Source organism: Ctenocephalides felis, unplaced genomic scaffold (assembly GCF_003426905.1).
Source record: "Ctenocephalides felis isolate EL2017-DRISC unplaced genomic scaffold, ASM342690v1 CF-g0.4_SCAFFOLD_03573, whole genome shotgun sequence".
NCBI classification, from domain to species: domain Eukaryota; kingdom Metazoa; phylum Arthropoda; class Insecta; order Siphonaptera; family Pulicidae; genus Ctenocephalides; species Ctenocephalides felis.
In genome coordinates, this window is record NW_020539727.1 from 22,533,704 (window position 1) to 22,551,170 (window position 17,467).

Here is a 17,467-nt window from a genome sequence, read left to right on the forward strand (position 1 = left end):
AAATAATTATTCTATCGATAAATAAATTATCGATCGGAAATTACGTAAAGGTTCTGACAAAGCAAAAAAAAATTAGAAATTTTTATTTTAGTCGTTCCGAAATATTGGAAAGTTTTGCCTAAGTACAGGTTTTCACTAGAAATAATAATATACAAACGATAATATATAATTAGTTGTATAACGATTTGTCTGAAAAAATAATTTAGTACCTAGAATACTAATTATCCTTACTAAATCCTATAAAACAATTTTGCCACAAAAATTATACGAAAATAAGGATTGTTGGTACAGAACCCTCAGTGCACGACTTGATTTAAACACAAAAATTTCATAAAAACAAATATTTTACACACTTATTATATTAAAAACAATAAAACCATCCACAAATCACTTTTTTCCTTTTTTTTCACTTCAGTATCAAATATTTCCTCAACAAATAACGTTTTTCCCAATTTTTTTTCGTCACATTTTAAAATAAAGCTTACAAAATTAAACTGTAATTTTAAAATATAAAAATTGTGTTTAAAACTATTTTAAAATTAATAAATTAACTAAAAAGAACGCGTCCGTTCGAATAAAAATCCAACGTGAGACTGACGCGAACTTCCAATAAGAAAACAACTTTGCTGGGAACGAGTTAGACCGACGGCTGGGGTAAAAATACTAAAGAAAATATTAAGGACGTAAATATTACTAATTGAACTAAGTTTAACAGATAATTTTTATTTAACAAAATCCAAATTTGTGAGTAAAATCAAATAAATTAATAAATAATAATAAATTTATCAAAATGAATCAAATAAACATTCCATAAAAATATGTGAACTGTGTTAATTTTTTTTGTAACAATTAATTTTGTTAATCAAAACTGTAGTAGTCTTACAAAATTTAAATGTTTAAATGTGAGTAAAAGTGTTCGTTTCAAAATGTGTGCACGTATATAAAAAATGTACAAAAGGGTAAAAAAAAGTTTACAAAAGTGTGTAAAAATGCATAAAGTGTGTAAAAAAGGTGTGTAAAAGTGTACAAAAGTGTGTAACAAAATATACAAAAGTGTGTAAAAAAGTGTACAGAAATGTGTAAAAAAAGTATACAAAAGTGTGTAAAAAAGTATACAAATGTGTGTATAAAAAGTGTACAAAAGTGTGTAAAAATACATAAAGTGTGTAAAAGTGTGAAAAAAATTTGGTAAAGTGTGCTAAAGTGTAAAATTTCAGCCTACTAAAGTGTGTAAAAAAGTGTGCATAAGTGTGTAAAAAAGGTATACAAAAGTGTACTAAGGTGTTAAAAAATGTACAAACGTGTGTGAAACTGTGTGAAAGTATGTAAAAAGTGTAGTAAAATGTGTAAAAGTGTGAATAATGTTTGGTAAAGTGTGTAAAATATGTGAAAATAAATGTGGTAAAGTGTGCAAAAGTGTAAAATTATACTTTTTATTGTAACAATTAATTTTGTTATTAAAAACTGTAATAGTCTTACAAAATTGAAGTGTTTAAATGTAAGTAAAAGTGTTTGTTTGAAAATCTACGAAAATGTGTGAATGTATATAAAAATTGTACAGAGGTGTAAGAAATGTGTACTAGCGTTTAAAAGTGTGTAAGTGTGTACAGAAAAGAGTACAGAAGTGTGTAATAAATGTATACGAAAAAATTTGATAAAAAAAATCACAAAATATCACGTAGGGATGGAGGGGTTTAGTAAGATATCACGTATATTTATGTTTTATCTGATTTTTTAAAAAAAAAAATCCAAACATTTACAAAAAAAAAAAATCAAAAATTTTACCATTTTTTCCTGTATCGAAAAATACACATGAGGTTTGTAGGGGGAGGGAGGGGGTTAATTTTGAATATCACCACGTATCACCAAGGGGGAGGGGAATCCAAAAATCCTTAAAAAGTCGATCATGTGATTAATGGACGCCCCCTAAGAGTGTTTACTGTGGGAATTGAGAATCATCATTTTATTTGAAGCAGTTCTACATTTAACATCACTCATATATTAGTGTAAATGGAAATTCGAAAAACAATCATTATTATTTTTAACTGAACGGTAAATATTAGTATAAGATGTTAAAAAATGTAGATGTGGGTACAGGACAACGTCTGTCGGGTCATCTAGTATATATATAGAGTGGAAATGTGCGGAAATATTCGAATATTTGTAAAAATGTATAAAATTGTTTCCACACTCAACATAACTAAATAATAATTCAAGAAACCTAGACAATTTATATAACTCATTTTAATTTAATCTATTACTATTTTTTTCTTTAGCTAAGTAAAAGTTAAAAAGTAGATAAAATTGTATGAAAATATACAAAATTTATAAAAACGTATAGAATTATTTAAACACTCAACATAACTAAATAATAATTCAAGAAACCTAGACAATTTATATAACTCATTTTAATTTAATCTATTACTACTTTCTTTCCTTCAGCTCTCCCACTATCAAAGGTAGTATAGACAACTCTCTGTGTGTAAGAGCAAGAAAAATAGTTAGTTGTCTGTTCCATTGGCGTGTTAATAATGCAAGTGAAGACCTACAATCACAAACACAATACATACAGATGCTATGACCCCCCCTTAAGACAATATGCAAGAGTTTTGTTTGTACCTTGACCTCAGGTGAACCATCCAAGAGATGAGAAGATGAGACAAAATTATATATATATATATATATATATATATATATCCTTCCAGAGACATTTGCTTCAAAGTTTTTACTAATACCAAGATTTCGTCTAAGACAATTTTATGACTTTCTAGGTACAAAATGACCCGGCGCCATAAATTTGATAAGGTGATAATGCGAAGACTAAACATTTGTAATATTTAAATACCGTTACGTTGTGTAAATACATTTCACCTAAATTTTATACACAAAATGAGTGTATAAAATTTTTGATTAAGCAATTTTTTATATATTATATATAGCCAAAATTTATTACCAACCTTTTGTCTCCGTGCTCGTCAGTATAAGTGCTCTGGTAAAATCCAGTGATTCTATCAGTCAAAGAACCTTCGTAGTCGATTTCCACCTTATAATTTCCTGAAGAAAATCCATTTTTGGCCCGAATTATGTAGAAGTCCCTTACTGAATCCATTTCCATGTTTTTGGACGCCAATGGCAACTCGTCGCCTTTGGAATCTAAAACTCGAAATGAGGAAATCTGGAAAAAAATATAAAGGATAAAGAATAAATGGAATCAATTTTGCAATGTTTAATAATTATTTATAAATATACCGAGTTGCTGTAGGGCTTTATAATGTTAGACAATATTGTAGATTATTTAATTTACTTCAATTTGCCAAATATACTGTTGATGTACTTCGAATAGTTAAAAGTTATGAATAATTTAACGGAAAGTGTACAAAAAAGTGTATAAAACTGTATCAAAGTGTATTAAATTGTATCAAAGCATAAAGAATCGTAATAAAATAGTATAAAAAAGTGCAAAATCGTGTTAACATGTTAAAGTGTAAGTAGAAGCGTGTTAAAGTGTGAAAAAGCGTGTTAAAATGTAAAAAAAAACGTGCTGAAGCGTGATAAAATGTAAAAAAACGTGCTAAAGCTTGATAAAATGTAAAAAAACGTGCTAAATCGTGTTAAGATGTAAAAAAACCTGCTTAGTGTGCTAAAGCGTGCTAAAATGAGTAAAATTCCTGTTAAAGCGTGTAAAATCGTGCTAAAGCGTGTAAAATCCTGCTAAAAACGGGTTTTAAAAAAATGCTTTATTTATTACTGCATCAAAGCATAAAAAATCGTAATAAAATAGTATAAAAGAGTGCAAAATCGGTTTAACGTGTGAGAAAAAACGTGTTAAAGTGTGCAAAAGCGTGTTAACGTGTGAGAAAAAACGTGTTAAAGTGTGTTAAAGTGTGCAAAAGCGTGTTAAAATATAACAAAACATGCTAAAACGTGCTAAAGTGTGCTAAAGCGTGTAAAATCCTGCTAAAAACGGTTAAATCGTTTGAATATACGTAAAATCGTTTTAAAAAAAAGTGCTTTATTTACTACGATGTTATAAAATATTGTAGATTATTTAATTTACTTCAAATTTTCCAAATATACTGTTGATGTACTGCAAATAGTTTAAAAGTTATAAATAATTCAACGAAAAAATGTACTTGTATCAGTTTTCATAAGTTATTGGAAATTTTAGCACCAGAAAGTTGATGGATTTAGGTGTGTTACTATGAGTTAGATAAAATTTTATTATTACCCTTAAGTCTTTTCCATGAAGGACCAAATCGTTCCTTTTGGCCTTGACCTGGACATCAATTCCGACATGTCCAGAAAATTTACCAGTTTTTAAATCAGGAGTCAGGAGCAGGTCGTAATGAACAGGTTTTACTCCTTCTGGAAGCCTGTAATCAATCTGAAAAAAATAAAAAAAAATATAAATTTTTAGTACAATAAAAATAAATAAAATGAACAAAAAATGTATACAATTTATTTTTAAAATAATAAATAATAAGCTAAAGTCTTGGTTTAATATTTTTACTAATATAATTTTTGTTTGTTAAGATAATATTGTATGTGGCTGTATTGTTATTGGAGGCCAAATAAAATAAAACTAGCTGTAAGTGGAATTCTGTCTTAAGGCAATTAAGGCATCGTGCCTTAAGGCAAATTGCTGGAACTTCCCGTACCAAAAATTATTATTTTTTTAAAAACGATTAACATTTTTGAAAAAAAAATTACTTTGAAAAAAATAAGATTTTTGAGAAACTATAAATTGGCCAAAAATTACTTTTTTTGAAAAAAAAATTTTTTTTAAAAAAAAAATTTTTTTTTAATTTTTTTTTTTGTTTTTTTTTTTTGAAAAAAAATTTTCTTTTTTTATTTAACATATTGTGGAAGATCTGAACTTTTTTCAAAGCAATCGTACTGTTTTAACTGCATAGGGACAAAATATAAAGCGCGTAAGTGCCGCGTCGCTGTCTAACGCATAAGCATTGGTACGGAACCCATAGGAATGTTAACAAAATGTATACTTATTGTTAAAATCTCTATAAAATATCTGATAATTTGATGTGCATATGTCTAATGATCATTTTTGACCGCCAAATGGCTCATTTTTTTACTTTTTCCTCCATATCTCCGAAACCGCTAGACCTACCTTCATGAAAATTTTATCGATTCTTCATCTTGTCAATACAAGTGAAACGTTTTTTGAATTATTCAAATCGGACGCTCCGTTCTCTTAAAAACTGAGTTACCGTTTTCGGCACTTTTTGCCCCGTATCTTCGGAACGGCTAGACCTGCCTTCGCCAAAAACTAATCAGCACGTCTCCTTATCAATACGAATCGAATGTTTTTTGAATTATTCAAATCGGTTGATCCGTGTTCCCGAAATCGTCGACGAAAATTTGTATCCGCACATACATACACACACATACATACATACACACACACATACACACACACATACACACACACATACACACACACACACACACACACACACACACACATACATCCATTTTTTCTAAGGTATGCCAAAATGTTCAGAAACCTTTGAAACGTAAAGATATATAAAAAATTTCATTTTCGATTTTTTTGCGATTACTATAACTTGCCCTACGGGAAGTTAACTAGTGGGGTGGGTGGCATCGTGCCTTAAGGCAAATTGCTGGAACTTCCCGTACCGTAACGAAGTGTTCGAGGATTACTGAATGTTTTCAAACAGATTATTATAAATATTGTAACATTGTCTAATATTTATAAATATTATATAAACTGAATTGCAGAGTTGAAATTATTTGTAAAGTATATTAGAACTATAGTCAGAATTAAAAATTAATATTTTCGATATACAAAAAACTAAAAAAAAAAAAAAAAAAAAAAATTGGACAATTTTTTTTTCCAAAATCGATTATTTTGTTAAGACAAGCAGAAAGTTCTTTGAATCATTTAAATCGGATGCTTAGTTCTCTCAAAAACTGCCATTTTTTACATATTTAGCTCCGTATCTTCAAAATGGCTGGGCCTGCCTTTGCCAAAAACTAATAAACACTTCTCCCAATCATTGCTAATTGAATGTTTTTTAGATCATTAAAATCGGATACTCCGTTCTCTCAAAAATTCAATTTCTATTTTCTGCACTCTTTGCTCCGTATCTCCGAAACGGCTGGACCTGCCTTTGCCGAAAACTAATCAGCTCTTTTCCCTATCAATAGAAATCGGATGTTTTTTGAACCATTCGAATCGGTTGATCCGTGCGCCCTAAAACGTGACTGGAAATTTGTATCCACACATACACACACACACACACACACACACACACACACACACACACATCCATTTTTTCTGAGGTATGCCAAAACGTTCAGAAACCTTCAAAACGTCGAGAAATGTAAAAATTTTCAATTCCGATTTTCGGCCCATTACAATAACTTACCCTACGGGAAGTTAAAAAAAAAAAAATTGTACTAATATCCAGACCTATATTATATATTGAATTATTTATTATTTAGTTTTATTTTTTAGCTTAAAATCCAAATTTTATTTTGAATTTTAATTAACCTCATTCATAATAATCAAATGGTTTCAAATTTATAAGGAACATATTTAGAAATGTATGTTATTAGCTAACGTAAAATACAATTTCATTTTCAAAAATTATTTAAAATTATACCGAGTTGCTTGCTCTAGGTTTATATAATGTTAGACAATATTGTAGATTATTTAATTTACTACAAATTTGCTGAATATACTGTTGACGTAGTAAAAATAGTTTAAAAGTTATAAATAATTTAACGAAAAGTGTAAAAAAAAATGTATAAAACTGTATCAAAGTGTATTAAATTGTATCAAAGCATAAAATCTCATAACAAAACAGTACAAAAGAGTGCAAAACCGTGTTAACTTGTGAAAAAACGTGTTAAAGTGTGTTAAAGTGTGCAAAAGCGTGTTAAAATGAAAATAAACGTGCTAAAGCGTGTTAAAGTGTAAAAAAGAGTATAAAATAGTATAAAAGAGTGCATAACGTGTAACGTGTGAGAAGAAACGTGTTAAAGTGTGTTGAAGTGTGAAATTCCTGTTAACTGTATCAAAGTGTATTAAATTGTATCAAAGCATAAAAAATCGTAATAAAATAGTATAAAAGAGTGCAAAACCGTGTTGACGTGTGAGAAAAAGCGTGTTAAAATGTAGAAAAACGTGCTGAAGCGTGTTAAAGTGTGCTAAAACGTGCAAAAATGAGTAAAATTCCTGTTAACTGTATCAAAGATAAAAAATCGTAATAAAATAGTATAAAAGAGTGCATAACGTGTTAACGTGTGAGAAAAAACGTATTAAAGTGTGTTAAAGTGTGCAAAAGCGTGTTATAATGTAAAAAAACGTGCTAAAGCATGTTAAAGTGTGCTAAAGTGTGCTAAAGCGTGTAAAATCCTGCTAAAAACGGGTTAAATCGTTTGAATATACGTAAAATCGTTTTAAAAAAAGTGCTTTATTTATTACGATGTTAGAAAATATTGTAGATTATTTAATTTACTTGTACTAAATAAATATTATATCTTAACAATTTTGCAATGTTCAATAATTGGTTGGATGGTTGTCAAATATCTCCCTTCCGCTTTTTTGCTCTTGGTTTATAATACAAAAAGGCGGAAGGGAGCTATTTGACAACCTATTATTTAAAAATATACCGAGTTGCTCTAGGTCAATATAATGTTAGAAAATATTGTAGATTATTTAATTTACTTCAAATTTGCCGAATATACTATTGATGTACTACAAATAGTTTAAAAGTTATAAATAATTTAACGAAACAATGTTAGACGTTTAGCACTCTTCTTCCACACAATCCATTCGTGCATTTATTTATTATAAATCTTGTAACTTTCAAAATACTCGTTTAATATAAATATAACATTCTGGAAAATTGTTTAAAATTGAATAATCTAAAATATTTTCTAACATCATAAGACCCTACAGCAACTCGGTATACTTTAAAATCGCAGTTGAAAAGTGGTAAGTTTAAAATTACTTACTACCCCAGTACCAGGATCTTCTGTGGTTTGTATCGGTTCATTTGTCGTAGTCGGGTTATCAGTCGGTTTATCAGTCGGTTTATCTGTAGGTTTATCTGTAGGTTTATCTGTAGGTTTATCTGTAGGTTTATCTGTAGGTTTATCTGTAGGTTTATCTGTAGGTTTATCTGTAGGTTTATTTGTCGGTTTATCTGTCGGTTTATCTGTAGGTTTATCTGTCGGTTTATCTGTAGGTTTATCTGTAGGTTTATCAGTCGGTTTATCTGTAGGTTCATCTGTCGGTTTAACAGTACTTTCATCATCATCATTATTAATTTCATCAGAATACAAAACCGACAAAGTAATTGTCGATATAGCCAAACCGACTACCAAAAAACCTAACAGCAAAGTCACTTTTGAAACCATTTTTAGGACACTTTTTATACCACAAAAATTTTTAAAAAAATATTAAAAATTAATAACATCCATGTAGTTTATTATACACTACTACACATCCCTTAAATATTATTTTTGTTCAAAAATTTTTAATAAAAATTAAAGATGTGTCCGTTACATCAGTACTGATGTAGAACTAAAATTTTATAATCAATCAATTTAATTCGATCAATTATTTTTGATTGTCACGGTTTTAATTTATTGCTAAAGTAATAAAACCTGTTTTTTTTCTAAAATCTTATCTGAGATTAAAATTAAGAAGTTAATACTTTGTTTATTGAGATAAAATAGTCTGTATTATATTACGAGTTACTTCAAGTTTAATAATTTTTATATCAAAAAAATACAAAATTATATAATAAAAATATTAAATTTATCTATAACGCCTGGTAAAAATTTTAATTTATTCATAATCAATAATAATAAATATTTCATGTCATAATAATTAAATTTTTCTATAAGTAAGTAAATACTTATGGCAGTGAATTTATTTGTAACTTTTAAAATATTTGCCTAATATAAATAATGTATTCGACAAATTTTTAGAAAAATTAATAATTTATAAATTTGTCTAACAATGTAAGACCCTACAGCAACTCGGTATACTCAAAATTTAACTCAGAAAATGACAAACATTCTCTAATACAAAATATGTATAATCGACGAGTCGGACATTTATTCACAAAATTAATCACATTAATTCACAAAATATTTTCCTAATACAAAAAGTATATTAGACAAATTTGTTTAAAATTAAATTATCTACACATTTGTCTAACATTATAACTTGGTATAGGATAATTTATACCCTAAATTATTTTTTTTTTACATGGGTCAAAAAGATTCCATATTTGACGTATAACCCTACCTATAAATTTATTCGAATTAAATTTTAACCTCACCTTAGGTATTGTTCCAGGTTTATTATCAAATTCAGTAAAATACAAAACTGCTAAAGTAATTGTCGAGATGGCCAAGACAAGGGCCAGAAACCCTAAAATTCCTACTGCTTTTGAAACACACATTTTAATAAAAAAATACAAACTTGGAACAAAAGTCTTTGCACTTATATAAATAACATTGTAAATAATTGGTAATATATTTTATTTTTATTATTAAAAGTGATCTGTTACCACTAAAAACTGGTTTCAGACTGACTTTATGAAAATCGAAGACAATGACGATTAGTTTGTAAAAAAAAAATGTAAATTCAAGTATTTTAAGTGGTCTGATAAGCAAAAGTGACTTTAAAGATTATGTAAAGTGCATTCTAAAAATTCCTAAAACGATAAATAAATTTGTATCTAACAACTGTATTATCAAAATGCAGTAGCAATTCAAAAAATGATTATTTATAACAAATTCTCGATATAAAGTAAATAAATCATAATTAAAACCTGGAGTGAAATTTTATATCCAATTTTGGCCTGAACGCAAAATAATAATAAGTTTTATGTATTATTGAAAAAATACTAAAATATTTTTTTATCTAAAATCTGGTCTTTCAAAGAAAAAAAAAGTACATCACAATTGAAACCTAAATAAAAACATTGGAAACTTTAATATTAATATTTTTTCGAGGAAAAAAACATCTCACAAGTTTCAAAATACAAAATTAATATTATTACAATTATTATTATTATTATTATTATTATTATTATTATTATTATTATTTGTAAAGTTTAACAATCTTTGTATCAAGTGCAGATTAAAATTTTCTTCTTATCAAAAGATCACTTCAAATAGTCTTTGTAATTTAAAAATCCAAAATATTCAAAAAGATTAAATGGAATTAGTTTTGCAATGATGAAATAAAGGAATCCCTTGGAATTACATAAATGATAAGAAAGATAAGAGTTTAAGATAAAGATAATTTATAGTTAGTGATAAGATAAGAGTGTAGACTAATAATTTACTTAGAAAATATAGTGACAAATAATTTAAAGTGATATCAGCAAATTTTTGGTACTACCCCAAAAAATCTCTAAAACTTTTTGAATTTTGAAATTTATAGTTTACTATTTGAAATAAAATCGAAATAAACATCAAATTCGTATTCTACTTCCAAAGACCTATCAAATGATATGTCACATGCCATAAGTGTTCAAATTTTGCCTATTGGCAAGTTGCTAAATCAATCAAAATTTTCTCTTTTAAATAAACGTACATTTAAAAGAGAAAATTTTGATTGATTTAGTCTTAGATATTTAATAACTCAAAATTTTCTTAGTAAACTTGTAAATTTTATTATTTGACATAATAGTAGGCACATTAGAGAATATTTAGGTGGAATTTCAAAATTGTGTTGCAAACGGTTTGTCCTGAAGAGCTCTCCAAAATTGATTTGGACTTACGTTTACAAGAAATATTAAATGTACGTTTCGCCTTAGATATTTAATAACTCAAATTTTTTTTAGAAAACTTGTAAATTTTATTATTTGTCATTATATTAGACATGTTAGAGAATATTTAGGGGGAATTTCAAAATTGTATTACTATCGGTTTGTCCTGAAGAGCTCTCCAAAATTGATTTGGACTTACGTCTACAAGAAATGTTAAATGTACGTTTCATCTTGGGTATGTAACAACTCAAAATTTTCTTAGAAAACTTGTAAATTTTATTATTTGCCATTATAGTAGACATACTAGAGAACATTTAGGTGGAATTTCAAAATTGTGTTGCAATCGGTTTGTCCTGAAGAGCTCTCCAAAATTGATTTGGACTTACGTCTACAAGAAATGTTAAATGTACGTTTCGCCTTAGATATTTAATAACTGAAAATTTTCTTAAAAAAAACATGTAAATTTTATTATTTGACATAATAGTAGGCACATTAGAGAATATTTAGGTGAAATTGCAAAATTGTGTTGCAAACGGTTTGTCCTGAAGAGCTCTCCAAAATTGGTTTGGACTTACGTCTACAAGTGTTAAATGTACTTTTCAGCCTTAGATATGTAATAACTCAAAATTTTCTTAGAAAACTTGTAAATTTTAGTATTTGTAATTATAGTAGACATATTAGAGAATATTTAGGTGGAATTTCAAAATTGTATTACAATCGGTTTGTCCTGAAGAGCCCTCCAAAATTGATTTGGACTGACGTCTACAAGAAATGTTAAATGTACTTTTCGGCCTTAGATATTTAATAACTCAAAATTTTCTTAGAAAACTTGTAAATTTTATTATTTGCCATTATAGTAGACATATTAGAGAATATTTGGGTGAAATTTAAAATTGTATCAGAATCGGTTTGTCCTGAAGAGCTCTCCAAAACCACACTTTAGAAATGTTAAATGTTAAATGACCTTAGATATGTAATAACTCAAAATTTTCTTACAAAATTTGTAAAATTTAGTATTTGTTATTATAGTAGACATATTAAAGAATATTTTGGTGGAATTTCAGAATTGTATTACAATCGGTTCGTCCTGAAGAGCCCTCCAAAATTGATTTGGACTTACGTCTACAAGAAGTGTTAAATGTACTTTTTAGTCTTAGATATGTAATAACTCAAAATTTTCTTAGAAAACTTGTACATTTTATTATTTGTCATCATAGTAGACATACTAGAGAATATTAGGGTGGAATTTTAAAATTGTATCAAAATCGGTTCGTCCTGAAGAGCCCTCCAAAATTGATTTGGACTTACGTCTACAAGAAATGTTACATGCACGTTTCTTCTTAGATATGTAATACCTAAAAATTTTCTTAAAAAACTTGTAAATTTTATTATTTGTCATTAAAGTAGACATATTAGAGAATATTTGGGTGGAATTTCAAAATTGTGTTGCAAACAGTTTGTCCTGAAGAGCTCTCCAAAACAACACTTACGTCTACAAGAAATGTTAAACGTGCGTTCCGCCTTAGATATTTTTAACTCAAAATTTTCTAAGAAAACTTGCAAATTTTATTATTTGACATAATAGTAGGCACATTAGAGAATATTTAGGTGAAATTTCAAAATTGTGTTGCAAACAGTTTGTCCTGAAGAGCTCTCCAAAACAACACTTATGTCTACAAGAAATGTTAAATGTACGTTTCATCTTAGATATTTAATAACTCAAAATTTTTTTACAAAACTTGTAAATTTTAATATTTGTCATTATAATAGGCATATTAAAGAATATTTGGGTGGAATTTCAAAATTGTGTTGCAAACAGTTTGTCCTGAAGAGCCCTCCAAAACTGATTTGGACTTACGTCTACAACAAATGTTAAATGTACGTTTCGTCTTAGATATGTAATAACTCAAAATTTTCTTAGAAATCTTGTAAATTTTATTATTTGTCATTATAATAGACATATTAGAGAATATTCAGGTGGAATTTCATAATTGTGTTGCAAACAGTACGTCCTGAAGAGCTCTTCAAAACAACACTTACGTCAACAATAAATGTTTTATATACGTTTCATTTCAGATATAAAAGAACTCAAAATTTTCTTAGAAAACTTGCAAATGTTATTATTTGTCATTATAGTAGACATGTTAAAAAATATTTAGATGGAATTTCAAATTTGTATTACAAAGGGTTTGTCCTGAAGAGCTCTCCAAAACAACACTTACGTCTACAAGAAGTGTTAAATGTACTTTTCAGCCTTAGATATATAATAACTCAAAATTTTCTTAGAAAACTTGTAAATTTTATTATTTGTCATTATAGTAGACATATTGGAGAATAGTTAGGTGGAATTTCAAAATTGTATTGCTAACAGTTTGTCCTGGAGAGCCCTCCAAAACAACACTTACGTCTACAAGAAATGTTATATGTACGTTTCATATTAGATATGTAATAACTCAAAATTTTCTTAAAAAACGTGTAAATTTTATTATTTGTCATTATAGTAGGCACATTAGAGAATATTTAGGTAAAATTTCAAAATTGTTTTTTCCCATTTAAGTAAAGTTTCAAAATCGGTTTGTCCTGAAGAGCTCTCCAAAATTGATTTGGACTTACGTCTACAAGAAGTGTTAAATGTACGTTTCGGCCTTAGATATTTAATAACTCAAAATTTTCTCAGAAAACTTGCAAATTTTATTATTTGACATAATAGTAGGCACATTAGAGAATATTTAGGTGGAATTTCAAAATTGTATTACAAACGGTTTGTCCTGAAGAGCTCTCCAAAATTGATTTGGACTTACGTCTGCAAGAAATGTTAAATGTACGTTTCATCTTAGATATTTAATAACTCAAAATTTTCTCAAAAAACATGTAAATTTTATTATTTGTCATTATAGTAGACATATTAGAGAATATTATACTAGAAATTCAAAATTGTGTTGCAAACAGTACGTCCTGAACATTGCTTACCAAAATTTACTTCCTGACTAGGACTTCCTTACAAAATTATTTATAACTTTTAAAATATTTACGCAAACTAAAAAGTGTATTTAAGAAATTTTGTTTAGAATTAAATTATCTAAAAACTTGTCTAATATTATAAGACCCTAAAACAACTCGGTATACCCATAATGAGCTGTATTAAAAAACCAAATAATAAATCTACTCAAATTGAGTAATAAATACTTATAACTGGCGTAAAGTGTTGTTTTATGTGGGATATGGTATTAAATATAAGGAGGATTTTTTTCTATATATAAAAATATATTACTATTTCTAATACTGACTTTAAATCGATGTAATTTCATTCCAATGGCCAAAACAATTATAACAGCACAAAAAAGCAAAACATTTCTAACATACATCACTTCAAATTAAATTTTAACAACAAATTTAACAAATTTTATAACAAATTATAATTTTCTAAGTCATCTAATTTATTTTTTACACTCAATGTCGATTTAAATAAAATGAAATTGTAACTGGATTAAAATCTAGAAATCGATTTAGTAGTTATTTTGTATAAATTTATTTGGAACGATAACAATTCTGAGTATGGAATTTAAATGCATTGTTCGACTACCGATAAAATGTGTTTATATACAAATATAAATATAAATATATTTATATAATAATAAATAAATGCGTAATCGATATTTAAAATATTAGTATTAGTGTTAGATCAAAGAATTCTGGAGGGAATTTTAAAAATGTTGAGAAATAGTAAGATTCCTCAACATTTTGTGTTGGGATATTTAAAAATTCAAAATTTTCTTAGAAAACTTTATATTTTTAGTATTTTTATTTTTTGTAGACATATTGAAGAATTTTGAGTTTGAATTTCAAGATTGTGGGACAAACCGTTTGTCCTGAAGAGCTCGTCAAAAACAACACATACATCTCAAATGCATTTTAAAAGTACTTTTTGGTCTAAGATATTTAATAACTCAAAATGTTCTTAGAAAACTTATCAATTTTAGTATTTGTCCTAATGATAATTATATTGAAGAATATTTAGTTCGAGTTACAAAGTTATATTGCAAACCGTTTGTCCTGAAGAGCTCGTCAAAAACAACACTTGCATCTCAAATGCATTTTAAACGTACTTTTTGGTCTAAGATATTTAAAAACTCAAAATTTTCTTAGAAAACTCATCAAATTTAGTATTTGTGCTAATACTAAATATATTGAAGAATATTTAGATTAAATTACAAAGTTATATAGCAAACCGTTTGCCCTGAAGAGCTCGTCAAAAACAACACTTAGATCTCAAATGAATTTTAAAAGTACTTTTTGGTCTAAGATATTTAATAACTCAAAATTTTCTTAGAAAATTCATCAAATTTAGTATTTGTCCTAATAATAAATATATTGAAAAATATTTAGTTCAAATTACAAAGTTATATTGCAAATCATTTATCCTGAAGAGCTCCTAAAAAACAACACTTACATTTCAAATGCATTTTAAAAGTACTTTTTGATCTAAGATATTTAATAACAAAAAAAAAATCCTTAGACAACTTAATAATTTTAGTATTTTTGTTTATAATAGACACATTGAAGAATGTTATATGAAAATTTCAAAATTGTGGGGCAAACCGTTTGTCCTGAAGAGCTCCTCAAAAACAACACTTACATCTCAAATGCATTTTAAATGTACTTTTTGGTCTAAGATATTTAATAATTCAAAATTTTCTTAGAAAACTTATCAATTTTAGTATTTGTCCTAATACTAAATATATTGAAGAATATTTAGTGCGAATTACAAAGTTATGTTGCAAACCGTTTCCCCTGAAGAGCTTCTCAAAAACAACACTTACATCTCAAATGCATTTTAAAAATACTTTTTGGTCTAAGATATTTAATAAGTCAAAATTTACTTAAAAAACTCATCAAATTTAGTATTTGTCCTAATGATAGATATATTGAAGAATATTGAGTTGAAATTACAAAGTTATATTGCAAACCGTTTGTCCTGAAGAGCTCGTCAAAAACAACACATACATCTCAAAAGCATTTTAAAAGTACTTTTTGGTCTAAGATATGTAATAACTCAAAATTTTCTTAGAAAACTCATCAATTTTAGTATTTGTCATAATAATAGATATAATGAAAAATATTTAGGTCGTATTATAAAGTTATGTTGCAAACCGTTCGTCCTGAAGAGTTCTTCAAAAACAACACTTACATCTCAAATGCATTTTAAATGTACTTTTTGGTCTAAGATATTTAATAATTCAAAATTTTCTTATAAAACTCATCAATTTTAGTATTTGCTTTAACAATAGATATATTTAACAATATTTAGTTCGAATTACAAAGTTATATTGCAAACCGTTCGTCCTGAAGAGCTCGTCAAAAACAACTGCATTTTAAATGTACTTTTTTGTCTAAGATATTTAATAACTCAAAATTTTTCTAAAAAACTTATCAATTTTAGTATTTGTCCTTTTAATAGACATATTGAAAAATATTTAGTTCAAATTACAAAGTTATATTGCAAACCGTTCGTCCTGAAGAGCTCTTCACAAACAATACTAACAAATAAAAAGTGTTTTTATTTACCTTCATTTTTTTCTGAGAAGGATCATCCCCTAATAATCCTGTTTTTTCACAATAAATAACCGGTTTCACATGACTCTGAAAAAAAATATTTATATTTATAATAAAGTTACATTTAATAAATTATTTATAATTAATTAAAAAAATTTGATTGAAATTTTGAGGTACACATTCAGATTTTTTAATTGCAATTTTAAAGTTGCTGTAGAACTACATGATGTTAGAAAATATTGTAGATTATTTAATTTTGAACAAATTTGCAAAATATTTCATTAAAATTAAACGTACGGTTTAAAAGTTACAAGAGATATAATACATAAATGCATGAAAGGGTTGCACAATATATGAAGTGCAAGTGGATGTTCAGAGGTAATTTTAAAGTATTCCGAGTTGCTTTAGGGCTATATTATATTAGACAATAATGTAGATTATTGAATTTTATACATATTTGCTAAATATTGCATCAAAATTAGACAAACTATTCAAAAGTTACAAGAGATATAGTAAATAATTGCACGGCCCTTCTTATAGTTGCACTGTATAAATCCATGCAGAGTTTGTATTCAGTTGCAATTTTTAAGTATACCGAGTTGCTGTAGAACATTTTGGTATAAGAACACATTATAACAATTTCAATTTCCTACAAATTTCTCAAACATTATATTTACCTAGCACAAATAATTCAAAAGTTACAAGAGATTTTTGTATCTCTTACTACTACATAACCTTACTAACCTGTTGGACGTTTGCCATTTTCCTAAAGCCGGTTGTTTGGCACAAACTTTTTTGTAAATTATTTTTAATACTAGAAAATACAACACGATTCAACACACATTTAGAACTAATATTAAATAATCTTGTACATGTAATCATAAGAAGATTTTAAATGATTTGATAAAACATAAATACACTGATATGAGATAACAAAAAGAAAGCACTTGCAATTGATGGAAATTAAGTATATGAATTAAATAACAACATAAATTGCACGTGTTTTATGTAAAGGTATGAAAAAATAATAATAAATGATTAATAACACTGCACTTAATTAATTGTACAAAATGTGACCCTAGACAATATAGTAAAGAATGTAACAAAGTATGAGGTTATTTTGACAGCTTTGA

At 27.0% G+C, this 17,467-nt stretch overlaps 1 protein-coding gene across 1 annotated transcript in view; it reads right to left on the reverse strand.

The window, feature by feature from the left end:
* The window catches only part of LOC113389781 (zinc finger protein 714-like), a 29,465-nt gene extending 12,256 nt beyond the window's left edge, over positions 1 to 17,209 (reverse strand). The window contains exons 1-4 of the mRNA XM_026626788.1: positions 17,079 to 17,209; positions 16,347 to 16,421; positions 4,229 to 4,384; positions 2,958 to 3,175 (exon numbers count right to left, since the gene is read on the reverse strand). Of these exons, the coding sequence (XP_026482573.1) occupies positions 2,958 to 3,175; positions 4,229 to 4,384; positions 16,347 to 16,421; positions 17,079 to 17,096 (467 nt within the window). The 5' untranslated portion in view covers positions 17,097 to 17,209. The remainder of the gene's footprint in view (positions 1 to 2,957; positions 3,176 to 4,228; positions 4,385 to 16,346; positions 16,422 to 17,078) is intronic.
* Positions 17,210 to 17,467: the final 258 nt, after the last annotated feature.